Below are 16,269 nucleotides of genomic sequence, written 5' to 3'. Positions count from 1 at the left end.
AAAGCCCCAGCCTCTCTTCCAGCCAGGGAGCCACCAGACTCTGCCCAGATGAAAGGGGAACCGGCTCTGACAAATTCCAGCATGGAGCGTTGTGAGGGAGTAGAAGTTCATGCCGCAAGAGGATCAGCTCAAACTACTCCCTTTCTCTTTACTCGCCACGTGTAAAGTAAACTCCATAAGCAAAAGGAAAATTGCTTCTGCAGATCGAGCTCAGAAACACCAAAGGTAAGCTGCCACCATCTTGGAACCCTCAACCCACACACTTGGACATGACATAAGGTTGGGAATGCAGAACCCAAGGTGAGAGGAGTTAGGAGTCAAAAGCACTCTCAAAGAGGTTGGCTTTTAACTGGGCCTTGAACACTGCCTCAGATGGAGCCTGCCATAGGGATTTGGGCAGCTTGTTCCAAGCATATGGTGCAGCAAGGCAGAAGGGACGGAGTCTAGAATTGGCAGTTGAAGAGAAGGGCACAGATAGGAGGAACTTACCAGCTGAGCGGAGCTCACAGGGCGTGGGGAATCATAGGGGGAGATAAGTGAAGAAAGATAGTGAGGGGCAAGTAAGTGAGTAAGAGGAGTTTGAATTATATTCAGAAATGGATGGGAAGCCAATAAAGTGACTTTAGGAGAGATGTAACGTGAGTATAGCGGCTCTCCTGGAATATAAGTCATGCAGCCGAATTCTGGCTACCGTATTCTGCAGAATCTGTAATCTTTTCTGGGTGTCAGCACAACATCCAGCATACAGTAAGTTAACTATAGTCAGTCTGTGAGAGATTATAAATCCATATTTGTCTTGATTAAAGCAATACCTAACACATTTCAATTTTTTTTAATCAAAGAAAAATTTAAGTTTGATTCTAATTTAAGGCCCGCTTTTCCTACGCCGCAGTAGGCCTGGGGTGCTAAATGCTTAGACACTGCTCCATCGTGAGTATCAGAGCAGCATCAGAGCATTTAGCGCCCCAGGCTATGATAGAAACCTCTACCATGGCTTAGTAAAAAGGGGATGGGGTCATAACAGAACACCTATATTAGGCACCGCTAGGCATCCTAATCAACGATGCCTAAATTTGGAATCCATGCACAACTTTTTATACTTGGGACTGGGACTGGCCTCGGCAAAGATGGGATACTGAGCTAGACGGACCATTGGTCTGACCCAGTAAGACTATTATTATGTTCTTAAATTGGCATGGTAATTGACTTTTTACCTTCACTTTTGGCATTGCACTGTCGGCTTGCGTTTCATTCACACAGGCTTTTGTTTTATACCATTCTCATTGCGGTTTATCTTAAATCTTAACAACCATGGACCCCTGAAGAAGGTGTGTTCTCCGAAACACAGACCGTATTGGATCCCTTAGTTTGTAGTAAGGTGATATCAGTAACTGCATTAATATTTGGTACAAATAAACATAGCCTGCATCTTGTACATTTTGATCTGCAGTTTTTTCTTGTTTTTTTATGGTAATTGACTGCGCCAGTTTTCAGCCAATCAAAAAAAAACAACCCAAAACAATTAAGAGTTCTATGTGGAATTCATAAGATGCCTAGACGTTCAAGTACCTCACGGGCCGTATCGAGGTAGAAGAGGATATCTTCTTTTTCAAAGGTCCGACGGCGACAAGAGGACATCCATGGAAAATCAGAGGGGGGGGGGGAAGTTGCACGGCGACACCAGGAAATACTTTTTCACCGAAAGAGTGGTTGATCGCTGGAATAGACTTCCACTTCAGGTGATCGAGGCAAGCAGCGTGCCTGATTTTAAGAAGAAATGGGATCGTCACGTGGGATCTCTGCACAGAGTTAAATAGGGGAGGGTCATTGGGGTGGGCAGACTAGATGGGCCGCGGCCCTTATCTGCCGTCTTTTTCTATGTTTCTATGTAGTAAAGCCTAAGTTGAGATGCCCAATGACACCTAACAATGCCTACCTGAAAAGTAGGTGTGGTTATGGGCGAAGAATAGGTGTAGTTTAATTAGGCATCAATAGGTGTTGGAGATAGGCCTACTATACCGACAGCTACCTCAAGGATGCCTAGAAATGCCTAAGTCCACTTAGGCGCTGCTAGATATGATTCTAGAGGTGGTGCCTAGCGGTTTATGGACAATCACGCAGAGCAGTGCATACAGTGTAGGCGTGCTTAGCTTCCATTTATAGAATCCGGTTCTGTTGGCATTGGTACTGGCACTTTGTTCAGAAATTTGTGCCAGGCCATGTCTAGGCTTTGCAACTGGATTTCCAAAACCCACTACACCATATCTGGTAAAGTATGATAGTTGACACTTACAAGGGGCGCTCAACAATTTACCTGTATATGGAAGAAAGTAGCAAGTGTGTTGAAACAAGTCTGCATATTGAGACATGTCTCATGCACAGTTGCAGCTCAGTACAAGTCAAATTTGTCCAAGTCCCAAACGCCCAGAACAAGACCTTTTGGACATTGGAGGGGCCAGCATTGTGATGGACTGGCCACCCAGACATGGCAACAGAGCAGAGGGGCACATTATAGGGCACTGTTGTGAACTTCACAAAAAGGGTGCCACATAAATATCTCACCAGAACTTCTTTAGAGGTTATAGTGAGCCCTCCCAAATATCCCCCAAACCCACTATACACACCTGCTACAATCCCAATAGCCCTTATGGCTGCAGGTGGCACCTATATGGCAGCAGAGTAGGGTTTTTTTGTTTTTTTTTTAGTGGACTCACATTTTCCACCATGCATGAGACAGATTTGCATATAATAGAGGTGTTCTTATGTTCTTGAAAACCCGACTGGCTGAGGGTCACCCAGGACAGATTTAAGAATGACTGATCTAGGCAGTTGCTGTTCCTACCTGATAAGGCTTGCTAAATATTAACCCCCATAGGTTTTGCCAAACAGTTTCCTCCTGATCCTTTAAATTTCCATCTTAGAACTAGAGCTGGAATCTGCTCCTTTGAGTGTTCATAACGACCCGATATTTTTTTCCTCTTCTTTTATATCTAGTATTGTCAACATACTTTAATACAGTCATTAGAATTTGAAGCACTAGAGAAAATGTTTTAGATTTATTACATTTTAATAAGTTGGTCTTTTATTTCCGTTGTTTTAACTTTTGCAATAGTGGTAAATTTTCTATGCTGCTGAAATTTGGGAAAAAGATACTTATTTTAATCTTTTGGCTCCCTCTGCTGGCTACTAAGGTGTAGTGCACATAGATGTTGATCAGATCCAGGTGTATTAACAGTGCTTCATGGCTGCAAGATAAGTAATATGACAAGGTGACTATGCACTGTCCTAGCAGAATGTTTCTAGACAATAAAAAATGTATGTTGGGTAATGTTGCTACTCTGGATCTAATCCTAAATGGGTTAAGGGGACCTGCAAAGAAAGTAGAAGTAGTGGGACCGTTGGGAAACAGCGATCATAATATGATCAAGTTCAAGGTTGAGGTAGGAGTGTCAAAAGGCAAGAGATCCATTGCGACAACTTTTAACTTCAGGAAAGGAAACTACGAAGCAATGAGGGAATTGGTAAGGAAGAAACTTAGGAACACTTCCAAAACATGGCTAACGGTAAATCATGCCTGGTCCTTCTTCAGGGACATGGTGAGCGAGGCGCAAAATCTGTATATCCCCAGATTCAGGAAGGGGTGTAAAAAGAATCGAACAAAAGACCCGGCGTGGATAACCAAAACAGTGAAGGAAGCGATAGGCAATAAGAAAAAATCATTCAAGAAATGGAAAAAGGACAAAACTGAGGGGAACTGGAAAGAGCACAAGAAGCATCAAAAAGAATGTCATCGTGAGGTTCGGAAAGCCAAAAGAGAGTATGAAGAGAGGCTAGCCAGGGAAGCAAGAAATTTCAAACCATTCTTCAGATATGTTAAAGGGAAGCAGCCGGCTAGAGAGGAAGTGGGACCGCTGGACGACGGAGACAGGAAGGGAGTGGTGAAGGAGGAGAAGGTAGTGGCAGAAAGGCTTAACATGTTCTTCTCGTCTGTATTTACAAACGAAAACACGTCCAACATACCGGAACCTGAGCAATTCTTCAACGGAAGTGAGGCAGAAAAATTAACATCCATAGAAGTGAGCCTTGAGGACGTTCGTAGGCAGATAGAAAAACTAAAAACTGACAAATCCCCGGGTCCGGATGGCATACATCCAAGGGTTCTGAAGGAATTAAAGGAGGAGATAGCGGAACTACTGCAGCAAATTTGCAACTTATCCCTGAAAACAGGCGAGATCCCGGAAGATTGGAAGATAGCCAACGTTACGCCCATCTTTAAAAAGGGATCAAGAGGTGACCCAGGAAACTACAGGCCGGTGAGCCTGACTTCGGTTCCGGGGAAAATGGCAGAAGCACTGATAAAAGAAAACATCGATCAACATTTTGAAAAAAATGAACTTCTGATAACCAGCCAGCATGGTTTCTGCAAGGGAAGATCGTGCCTAACGAACTTATTGCACTTCTTCGAAGGGATCAACAAACGGATGGACAAAGGAGACCCCATAGACATCATATATCTAGATTTCCAAAAAGCCTTTGACAAGGTGCCCCATGAATGTCTACTCCGGAAACTGAAGAACCATGGGGTGGAAGGAGACGTACATAGATGGATCAGAAACTGGTTGGAGGGTAGAAAACAAAGGGTAGGAGTGAAGGGTCACTACTCCGACTGGAGGAGGGTCACGAGTGGTGTCCCGCAGGGCTCGGTGCTCGGGCCGCTGCTATTTAATATCTTCATAAATGATCTAGAAACAGGAACGAAGTGCGAGATAATAAAATTTGCGGACGACACCAAACTATTTAATGGAGCTCGGACTACAGAGGACTGCGAAAAGTTGCAAAGGGACTTGAACAAATTAGAAGAATGGGTGGCGAAATGGCAGATGAAGTTCAACATTGAAAAATGTAAAGTATTACATGTGGGGAGCAGAAACTCAAGGTACAACTATACAATGGGAGAGATGTTATTGAATAAGAGTACCCAGGAAAGGGACTTGGGGGTAATGGTGGACATGACAATGAAGCCGTCGGCACAGTGTGCAGCGGCCGCTAAGAGAGCGAATAGAATGCTTGGTATAATCAAAAAGGGTATTACAGCCAGAACGAAAGAAGTTATCCTGCCGTTGTATCGGGCGATGGTGCGCCCGCATTTGGAGTACTGCGTCCAATATTGGTCGCCGTATCTTAAGAAGGATATGGCATTAGTTGAGAGGGTTCAAAGGAGAGCAACACGTCTGATAATAGGTATGGAAAACCTGTCATATTCTGAGAGATTGGAGAGGCTGGGTCTCTTTTCCCTGGAGAAGAGGAGACTTAGAGGGGATATGATAGAGACTTACAAGATCATGAAGGGCATAGAGAGAGTAGAGAGGGACAGATTCTTTGAACTTTCGAAAAATAAGAGAACAAGAGGGCATTCGGAAAAGTTGAAAGGGGACAGATTCAAAACAAATGCTAGGAAGTTCTTCTTTACCCAACGTGTGGTGGACACCTGGAATGCGCTTCCAGAGGACGTTATAAGGCAGAGTACGGTACTGGGGTTCAAGAAAGGATTGGACAAATTCCTACTGGAAATGGGGATAGAGGGGTATAGATAGAAGATTACTGCACAGGTCCTGGACCTGTTGGGCCGCCGCGTGAGCGGACTGCTGGGCACGATGGACCTCGGGTCTGACCCAGCAGAGGCATTTCTTATGTTCTTATGTTCTTAATAAAGAATTTGGTAATATAATCCCAGGTTTGCTATAGTAATCCATTATTACAATTGCAGTTTTAGCACTACTGTAAATATCATTCAAAATAATGTTTATAAAGTGCTTTTGCAGATGTAATTACTTCTTATTGTAGCTGATTATGGCTTTTGCTATAATTTCTTTATAATAATCTTAATGTTCTTTATTAGTGAGATAAGTCTTCACAGACACATAGCCATAATGTCAGAAAGTAAGCATTTGTTGATGTTCTGACACTGTACACTGGAGGCATCTAAGGTTTAGTGAAGTTCAAATAATGTAAATAGCCCAAGAATGTCCATGCTTTTCTTCTGAGGCAGTCCTGTCCTATCTGTGCAGTATGAGCATTTTTGAAACTCACAGATTGGCTGCCTACACTTTTTGGCTGCTGATCTTGCTGCCTTTAGTATGTGATTCTGCCCTGCCTTTTGAACTTGAACTGTAGCAAATTTTTGACAAGCTAATTTTCTGCAGTTAAAAAATAATATTCCAGGTCAGTGGACTGACAGAAAGACTCCACCATTGATTACTACATGAGTGAATAAACATGTACTGATTGAACAGAAAAGTGGAGGAATTTTCACAGTCTAAAAGGGAAAGAGAAAGGTCTTGGGACTTATAAACCACCTTTTTGTAGCTTTCAACCACACTCAATGTAGTTTACATACAGATACTTCAAGCATTTTCCCTATCTATCCCGGTGGGCTCACAATCTGTCTAATGTACCTGGGGCAGTGGAGGATTAAGTGACTTGCCCAGGGTCACAGGGAGCAGCATGGGGTGCTATTACAGTGCTACCTGTGGGGCTGATTCTCAGAACTCTCATGGCAGAGCCAACATTCCTTGCTACCAATTGACTTCCCCAGTGTCTGTCTGAATAGTAGACTATGAACTTGTCCAAACCTTTTTTAAATCCGTCTACATTAACCGTTTTTATGACATGCTCTCTCAATGCGTTCCAGAGCTTAACTATTCTCTATGTGAAAGAATATTTCCTCCTATTGGTTTTAAAAATATTTTCCTGTAACTTCGAGTGCCCCCTAATCTTTGTAATTTTTGATGGAATAAAAAATCAATTCCACTTGTACCCATCTCTGGTGTGCACATTTTTTCCCAATCTCAAGGCTCTCTGAGCATTCCACACAGATTTTTATATGTGCTATTCCTGCACTAACTGGCCTTATTGGTGGCAGTAAGTTTTGCAATTTGACCCTGTGTCTTGTTGCACTATCTCAATAATAGTAATAATCACAGTTTATAGGACACATCATACGGAAATCAGGGGGTTCAGATTTTAGTTCCTGTCTCCTGATGCAGAGTGTAATAAGTTCATTTTGTCGTGCATGAGCTGATTCTTCATTGCATTTCTGTGTGACTTTACAAGCTAGAAAAACTGACCACCTTCACTTTCTTGATAACAGATTCTTGGAACACCAAATGAAGACACGTGGCCTGGAGTTCACTCATTGCCACATTTCAAGCCAGGTAAGGCAAAGACTTCCATTTGTCAAGGGACTCGTGACTTAGGTCAAGACCTTTTCTTTGTGACCACAGATACTTCACAGTTGTTACCAGCAAGGAATACAAGTATTTTAACACTCCTGTCCAGCAGTGTGGACTGTACAAGCTTTTATTGTGAGGCTATCCCCATCCTTTACAAAGCCGCACTAGAGTTTTTAGCACTGGCCACTGTGGTAACATCTCAGATGCTCATAGAATTCCTATGAGCATCTTTAAAATCACCAGGCAACAAATGTATAAATGTATTAAAAAAACATCAAGATTGAAAAGAAATCTGACCCCAGAGCAAGATTCAGACCCAGAGAGAAAGCATTTAAGTTCTGGTGATACATGTGTAGTATACAGTATTCTGTAAATTATGGGGCTCATTTTCAAAAAAGATAGACGTCCAAAAGACAGCATAAATCAGCACTTGGATGTCTAACTAGTCAAAACGTCCAAGTAGGCATTCTCATAACAGACTTTCTAGATGTCTTTCTCCAGTGCGTCTAAATCTTAAGGGGGGTGTTTTTGGCGGGCTTAGGACTTTGATGTTCTGCAGGGATAATCATTTAGACATTCAGGGCTAGACCTGTTTTAAAAACAAATAAGGATCAAAAAAGTGTCCAAACTGACCAGATGACCATTGGAGAGATTAAATAGTCAAAAAATAGGGCTTGCCTGAGGTCTCACAAGCCTTGTGAAAAGAAAACAACTGAGTTTTCATTCAATGAATTTAAATTTAAATAAATTTAATCAGTGAAAGTGAGCGCCCTCAGTGTGAGGTTGTAAGCTCCAAACACCGCTACGAAAGCAGAGCTAATGCTTCCATATAAGCTGGCAACTTTCAATACACCAGCCGTACACCATCATAGGAGCGCTCACATGTGCATAGTGCAGCAAAAGTGCCATAAGGTGTTAATGATCACATGCAAGAATTTCAAGAATTTAACAAGGCTTGTAGAACCTCTGTAACTCCAAAACCCACAGACCCGGGGCATAAACAAGTCACAGAATCATTGTGATTTGAGCTCCAAGTACTTAGCATGATACATGGGAATCATATTCAAGGGAGCTCATACGGTAACAGGATTCGCCATAATGAAGTTCTTAAAAAGCAATCCTGGGTTCACACAGGTACTACTGGGCACGGTTTCAGGGCCAATGGCCCCTTCTTCAGGAACAAGACCGCAGCTGGTTGGACGTTTTCAACATGGATGTTTTTCTGATCGAAAAATGGGGTATAAAGTTAGACATTCTTGCGGCATAGACATCCCAGTGGCCAAGACGTCTAAGTAGACGATTTTCAAAATATATATATATTTCAACGTCCAGCAGTTTGCCATTCAAAAAATGGCTGTTTCTGTTCCTCCAACTTTGGACGTCCAGCTGGAAAAGTGCAATTCAGGGTGTCATATATAGAATCCGTTAATGTGTTTGTAATCTACATTTTCCATGTTTAAAACTTTTTTATAAAATAGGCTCCAAGAAGCATCTTATTGGAAGTGAAGGAGATGACAACACCTCAAACAAAAGCCTATGACAAAACAGTAGGCAGGTTAGTGGTAGACGGAGTGAGCCAAAACAATCCTTTTCTGCTCACATTTTTCTATGTGTCAATTCAGCTAGTCTCAGGCAGATACCTCTGAGGCCTTGCACCAACCTTCTTCAGCAGTTTCCTTAACTCATGACTATTGACTTTAGTAGTACAACCTGAATGAATTAGTGGCTTGGTGGAGCTGAACTATTTCCATTTTGCAATGAAGAATTTAAATCCAATCCTACTTTCTATCTATCTGTGCCTAAGAGAATTTGATAAATTACTTGATTTTCCTTTCTATTCATCAACATACACATATCTTTGGTTCAATTCCCACATACTGTAGGTAGATTTATGGATATAATAAATTAGTGCAACATAAATAAGTCATGTGCATATCTCGTTCCTAGGGCCATCCATAAACACCTTTTCGGATTTGTTATCTTTGCCAGTTTATACTAAGAGAGATCAGAGCTAAAAATATAATTCACAAGCCAGCAGTAAATAATAACTAATTATTGTTCACAATATCTCTGTATACATATATATATCTTATTACATAATTATTACACAATAATCCTTAAGTAAATGAGTAAATATAACTAATTCTTACACACTAGGTAATTCCTTATAATAATAAATTCCTGATTATAGCAGCAATCTAAAAATAGCTTATCAACACTGGACCTTAACTCTCCTTATCCCAAAACAATAGAATTTTATCTAAGCCCTGCTGATAGAGAGATAATTCCATATCCTTCAGCACAGCAGATGTGGAGTTAGATAGGGCAGTTTGTCCTTATGTGAGGTATAAACCAGATCTGTTTCAAAAGCAGTTCTTTGTTTCAGTCTCATCCGAGAGCTAAGTCACAAGAGGTACTTATCAGTCCTTAATTATTAGAAGGTGTGCATAGAGAAGATATGCATGGGTCCGAGCTTCTTCACATCCAAGCATAAACTAACTATTAATTAGACACCTTCTCCTTAGTTTTCATCAGATGACCTCCCAGGACCAATCCAGAAACAGAACTTGGATCAATAGCTTTTCTATGTAAAGTCTCATTTAGGCCTTGAGAGCGAGGCGCCTTAGTAGATAAGAAAAGCATTGAAGCTCATGCCCCCCCCCCCCCCCCCAGATTCACACGGGCTGAGCATGTAGGCATAGTCAGATGTCCTTGACTGGAGAAACACATAGTTCTGGTGAACATACCCAGAATGCATCTGGCAGGCAGCAAGCAACAAAGATGATTTCTTCTTTTTCTCTTCTTGTAGACAATGGTTCATGCTGGAAAGATTGTTTAGGCTTTATGACGTCAGGGAGAGGCCTAACCTTCAGGTATGAGGAAGGAACCAACCCTACAATACTCATTAACAGAATGCCTTTCCTTTGGAAAGAATGGATAGATAAAGGTATTTATAGGCTTCAAGATATCCTAACTCCTGAGAAAAACTCTTGATTCCCTTCTCTAAATTACAAGATAACTTTTCATGAAATGCTAAAGACCATTACAAATGGCTGCAATTGCATCACTGCCTTAGACATAAAAGTCTTTTACAAACTTTTCACACTTATATTTCTTCTATTCTGAGTCAAGCTACAATTTTGCTACATAATGGACACATGGCCTCAAATTTATATAAGATGTTATAATTCTTCTGTAGAAAGCCTACAACATAGCTGGGAAAAAGATTCTTCCTTAGGGAAACAGGAATGGTCACAATTTTGTGAAAAAAACAGCAAGACCTTTGGCTTCAGCCAATATGTTCCAATCCATGTATTTTCTCTATCATAAAGCCCTGTTGACTCACACAAGCTCTCACTGGCAGGCCTCCTTCCTTCTAATAATTGTTGGAACTGTGGGCAAGATATTGGCTCCTTACTTTATATGATATATGACTGTTCATATGTATTACAATACTGGAAAGAAGTTTGCCAAAGATCAGAAATATGTTGTAAAATCCTCTTCCAAAAGCGACGTACCATCGGGCAGGAATAAAACATCTGTCCTAATGTCGGATGAGAACACTTTGGACAAACCGAATCCGGGCGCAGAGTCATTTTTTGAGCATGCGCTGGTGAGCTATAAAGGCAGAGAGCCAATTTATAGCAAATTTAACATAAAGGAACTGGCAAATGTTGCTGAGACATCATTTTGAGGTACTGCTTTAGCCTCCCCTCCGGCAACGACATCCCTAAGTCAATGGACCAATATGGTGTCAGCTTAGAATAATCGTAGTCTGGCTGAAGATCCTGTAGACTACGATGATGAAAACGTAATGGTATGTCAGACTGTGCTTTGAGACAGAGAACCTCCTGAAATTGTTTTAGAAAATCCGCTGTCCAAGAAGAATGCGGCAACAGATGAATATAATGGCGGAGTTGCCAGTACGCATAGCTTTCGGAGGAGAGTATCCCAAGTTCGAAATATCTGAGGATTCTTAAATAAGTTCCAGCACTTTCATATTTTTTCAGAAAATGGTTGAGGGTGGGAGAAGTGATAAGAGGGCGTGTCATAGAATGTCATGTGACTAGTCAGGCAAAACAGGGTGGTTATGTAGAAAAGTGATGTAATTTGCGTTTGAGATGTTTAATAACTAGTGTTTTAAAAAAATAAGTGTGGAAACGTTTTGAAGATCCCTCAGAGATTAAGGCTTTAGTGAACCTTATTACGTTTGCCTGTTAGATTATAAACCCTCTAGGGCAGGGGTAGGGAACTCTGGTCCTCGAGAGCCGTATTTCAGTCGGGTTTTCAGGATTTCCCCAATGAATATGCATGAGATCTATTTGCATGCACTGCTATCAATGCATATTCATTGTGGAAATCCTGAAAACCCAACTGGAATACGGCTCTCGAGGACCGGATTTCCCTACCCCTGCTCTAGGGCAAGGAAGTGCTTAGTAAACCTGAAAATGTAACTTGTCTTCAGCTCATATTTCAAAGAGGTAAGTAATGAAATCCAGATTTGAGTTTTATTTTATAAATATTCATTCAGCCTGCTGGAATGGTGTAATTTGCTCAGAGACCACTTCTGGCTGTAGCTACCGTATTTGCCGGCGTATAAGACGACTTTTTAGTACCTTAAAATCCTCCCCAAAGTCGGGGGTCGTCTTATACGCCGGGTACAGTTTACATGCCCTTACTTGCGGGGCAGGATGTACTCAGTCGCGCGGCTCTTCTTCTCCCTACCTTCTCTGCTTGCAGCACAGAGCCGAACGGAAGTCTTCCCGATGTCAGCGCTGACGTCGGAGGGGAGGGAGGGCTTAAACAAAGCTTAAACAAAGCCCTCCCTCCCTCCGACGTCAGCGCTGACGTCGGGAAGACTTCCGTTCGGCTCTGCTGCAGGCATGGCAGGTAAGGAGAGAGAGAGTACCAAGAGAGAGGGGCGGCCGCCCCGCCCCGGTTGCAGCACAGCCGGCCAGGTCCCCTTACTTTTGTGGCACTTCCCCGACCGACCGATATCAGCCCGGGTCCGACAATCCTCCCTGCCCTGTAGCCGCGAATCTAAATTACCTTCTTACAGCAGCTGTAAGAAGGTAATTTAGATTCGCGGTTAAGGGCAGGGAAGTTTGTCGGACCCGGGCTGTTGTCGGTCGGTCGAGGAAGTGCCACAAAAGTAAGGGGACCTGGCTGGCTGTGCTGCACCCGGGGCGGTAGAGAAGGGGGGGGGGGAAGGACTCTGAAAGCACTTGAAGACAGAGGAGGGAGAAGAACGCTGAAAGCACATGGGGGAATACAAAGGGGTGGAGAAGGAAGAAGGGGTCGTCTTATACGGCGAGTATAACACAAAACTCTATTTTTTAACTAAAAGTTGGGGGGTCGTCTTATACGCCCAGTCGTCCTATACGCCGGCAAATACGGTAATTGTAAAGAACCTAAACTGTTATCACTCAACGTGGTCAAAAAATACTCTACTAAATAGATACCATATACCACTTAATATAGGAGATGCATCCAGCATATATCTCACTAATATTTGGGAAAAGGCCTCAGAATCGGAGCCTACGCGTAGTCCTATCATGGACTGAACAATCAGCGTAGTGTTACAGCGCCATGCTCCAGTCATAGGCCAAAAACCCGGACCCTATAATAATATAACTTAATTTTTGTTTTTCAAACTTTTTTTAAAGGGTTTTATCCAGTGCAGCTTAAATATTTAAAAACTTATTACTAACTGTTTAAAATGCATGACTCCTTTGGTTAGAAAAACAGTTCACAGCTAATTACTTATCTTGAAACATTTTCCGTTGTTATTTTGTCATTCATTTAGCTTATATACTGCCTGTATAGTGCCTGTGCAGACTTTCTTATAAATCCACTGCTTCAGGGCCAGTAGCAAAAAACCATCAAGGCATCTAAAACAGAATAAAGTAATTAATACCATATCAAAATCTACAGTTAAACTTTAAACAAACTGTTACTCACTACTGAATTTGCGACTGCCAAACTTTCTCAACAACGGCAAGATGGCGACAGCGTTTAATTTATACTCTTACATTGACGTATTTTGTCACGTGTTCACATAGTGTCACGTTAACATCCCAATTAAAAGAAAGACAGGTTAAGTTTTAGTCTCAGTAATAAACATCTAATATTTGTATAATCCCATGGATAATCCTTACATGATTTCAATAGAAGTGTTGCCACTCTAAACTTCTATTAAGACCAAGTGGATCTAAGGTGCCTAAGCGATTGATCCAGCGTTGTTCGTGCTGAGCCAGATAACATTTAAAGTCTCCTCCTCTGGTGCTGCGGCTAACTGTTTCAATAATTATCGCCCTGAAAAGAACTCATGGTTTTTTTCTATACAGTGTTTTGCCAGTGGGGCTCCTATCACTCGATTTTTTATGTTACTCTTATGTTCAGTAAGCCGAATATTGAACACGTGACAAAATACGTCAATGTAAGAGTATAAATTAAACGCTGTCGCCATCTTGCCGTTTTTGAGAAAGTTTGGCAGTCGCGAATTCAGTAGTGAGTAAAAATTTGTTTAAAGTTTAACTGTAGATTTTGATATGGTATTAATTACTTTATTCTGTTTTAGATGCCTTGATGGTTTTTTGCTACTGGCCTTGAAGCAGTGGATTTATAAGAAAGTCTGCACAGGCACTATACAGGCAGTATATAAGCTAAATGAATGACAAAATAACAACGGAAAATGTTTCAAGATAAGTAATTAGCTGTGAACTGTTTTTCTAACCAAAGGAGTCATGCATTTTGAACAGATAGTAATAAGTTTTTAAATATTTAAGCTGCACTGGATAAAACCCTTTAAAAAAAGTTTGAAAAACAAAAATTAAGTTATATTATTATAGGGTCCGGGTTTTTGGCCTATTACTGGAGCATGGAGCTGTAACACTACGCTGATTGTTCAGTCCATGATAGGACTACGCGTAGGCTCCGATTCTGAGGCCTTTTCCCAAATATTAGTGAGATATATGCTGGATGCATCTCCTATATTAAGTGGTATATGGCATCTATATTAGTAGTGTAGCTAATTGTAAACCAGAGGCTTCCTTCCAAAATGCACTCCTTGGAAGTCACTGGTGAAGCTAACAGATATTCCTGTCCCTGAAAAGGCAAGTACTGTGTTCTAGGAGGGAAAACAATGCCTTAAAGCAGGGGTGTCCAATGTCGGTCCTCGAGGGCCGCAATCCAGTCGGGTTTTCAGGATTTCCCCAATGAATATGCATTGAAAGCAGTGCATGCACATAGATCTCATGCATATTCATTGGGGAAATCCTGAAAATCCGACTGGACTGTGGCCCTCGAGGACCGACATTGGACACCCCTGCCTTAAGGGAACATGTACTGCCATTAAGCCTAGCAGAAGGGGAATTTGTTTCTAGTGGAAAGTATTTCCCTTTAGCATTCACTTAAAGCAGTTCTTTGTATTATTTGGCAGTGGGTAAATTTTGCTTTTTAAGTTGGATCATTAGCTCTTCGCCCTAGAAACCTAAGCTAATAGTACAGTTGTGCTGTATGGTATGATGGATAGTTGTATTTAGGGTACTGCTGTTGTAGAACTCCACTAAAACCACTGGCAAAGTTCACCAAAAGGGGGAAGAATTTAGATTTAGCTCAAGCGGTATACTATATTCAAATACTATAGGTATTTCCTTGTCCCTGAGGGCTTAAAATCAGAGCAACCCTTTTACTAAATTGTGGCAAAATCTGGGATTAGCGCTTCCTAACGTGGGACTTTCCCATGTGCTAAACCCATATACAGGTGCAAATCTCTTTTCCAATACCCTTGGGACTAGACACATTTTGGAACATTAGTTAGGAAGATTAGGGATTAGGAGCTTAATGAAAGTACAACACAATTTATCAGCACTAATTGGTAAATATTGTTCATTTTCTTCTTGCTCTAATAAGTCACTAGGCACATATCATTATCTCTAAGGGTTATATATCAAATAGCAGTTAGCTAAAGAATAGTCATGTAGCATTTAATGTTTTACTGCTTCCTTGTGTGTCCATCGGTGATTATATTCAAAATCCTTTTCACTCAAACGATGTTTATAATCCACAATTGGCAAATTCTCAATAAGAGTCCCTGCAAGGCCTTGTTTCGCTGGTCACTGCATGAGGAGAATAACCCCTCCAAGTTTTAGAACAGTAAAATTTGAAATGCTACATGACTGCTCTGGAGCAAAGTATTTGATATATTACTCTTAGAGATAATGACTTGTGCCTAGCGACTTATTAGAGCTTCTAATTTCAACCTGTTTTTTTGGCCACATAATTTTTTTTTTTTCCTCACACAGAAGGGAGTTTTTTTCCCTCTGGCGTTTATCCAGTAGCAGGCAAATGATAATAAGTAAGACTCATGTGGGAGCTTGGCTCTCTTTTTCAGTAGTTCAGTATACCTTCGTGATTCACAGATTCAGTCATTCACGGTATTTTCTGACCGCCTCTTCTAGTCAGAAAATACCGCTAATGACTGACCAATGGAAAAGCTCTCTGTCACTACGCTGCTTCTTACCAGTTCTGCACAGCCAGCCTTCCCTTCCCCAACCTATGTTCTTCCCTGGCTGCGCACCCACATGCCCCCCTCCCACAACGCGAGCTCCTTGCTTCAGCTCGGTACAAGGAGACCGCGACCAGGTAAGCGGTGCAGCTCGGGCCGGGGATGAAGGCAGGGGGTGCTGAGCTCCAGAAAACACCCAGACAAAGAGGGCGGGGCCGGAGCAAGGGAGGAGGAGGAGGGGGGAGTTCTGATTACAGTACTCTTCCGATATTCACTTTTTTTTCAACACTCATGGTCACTCCGCGAATGTAACCCCTGCGAATTTCAGGTAATTTCGCGAACTTCGGGGGACATTTGGGATTTTGAGGCCTATTGGTTAGTACTTTTCTGGGTTCAATTGGCCACACAGCACAAATACTGTACATTTATTACAGAGAGGACATATCCCAGGATATGAGTACCCCGCCTTTCCAAAAATATTAGTACTGTACTCTAAGGAACACAAAGAGGACGGAGGAGAGAAAGCAG

At 41.8% G+C, this 16,269-nt stretch overlaps 1 protein-coding gene across 7 annotated transcripts in view; it reads left to right on the top strand.

Annotated features, from left to right (window-relative positions):
- The window catches only part of CDK14 (cyclin dependent kinase 14), an 895,761-nt gene that overhangs the window by 540,818 nt on the left and 338,674 nt on the right, over positions 1 to 16,269 (top strand). For all 7 annotated transcript variants that reach the window (XM_033931181.1, XM_033931186.1, XM_033931187.1 and 4 more), the window contains one exon: positions 7,151 to 7,214. In XM_033931181.1, the coding sequence (XP_033787072.1) occupies positions 7,151 to 7,214 (64 nt within the window). The remainder of the gene's footprint in view (positions 1 to 7,150; positions 7,215 to 16,269) is intronic.

This window comes from Geotrypetes seraphini, chromosome 2 (genome assembly GCF_902459505.1).
Source record: "Geotrypetes seraphini chromosome 2, aGeoSer1.1, whole genome shotgun sequence".
In the NCBI taxonomy this organism is placed as follows: Eukaryota; Metazoa; Chordata; class Amphibia; order Gymnophiona; family Dermophiidae; genus Geotrypetes; species Geotrypetes seraphini.
This window is presented reverse-complemented; position numbering and strand designations above follow the sequence as displayed.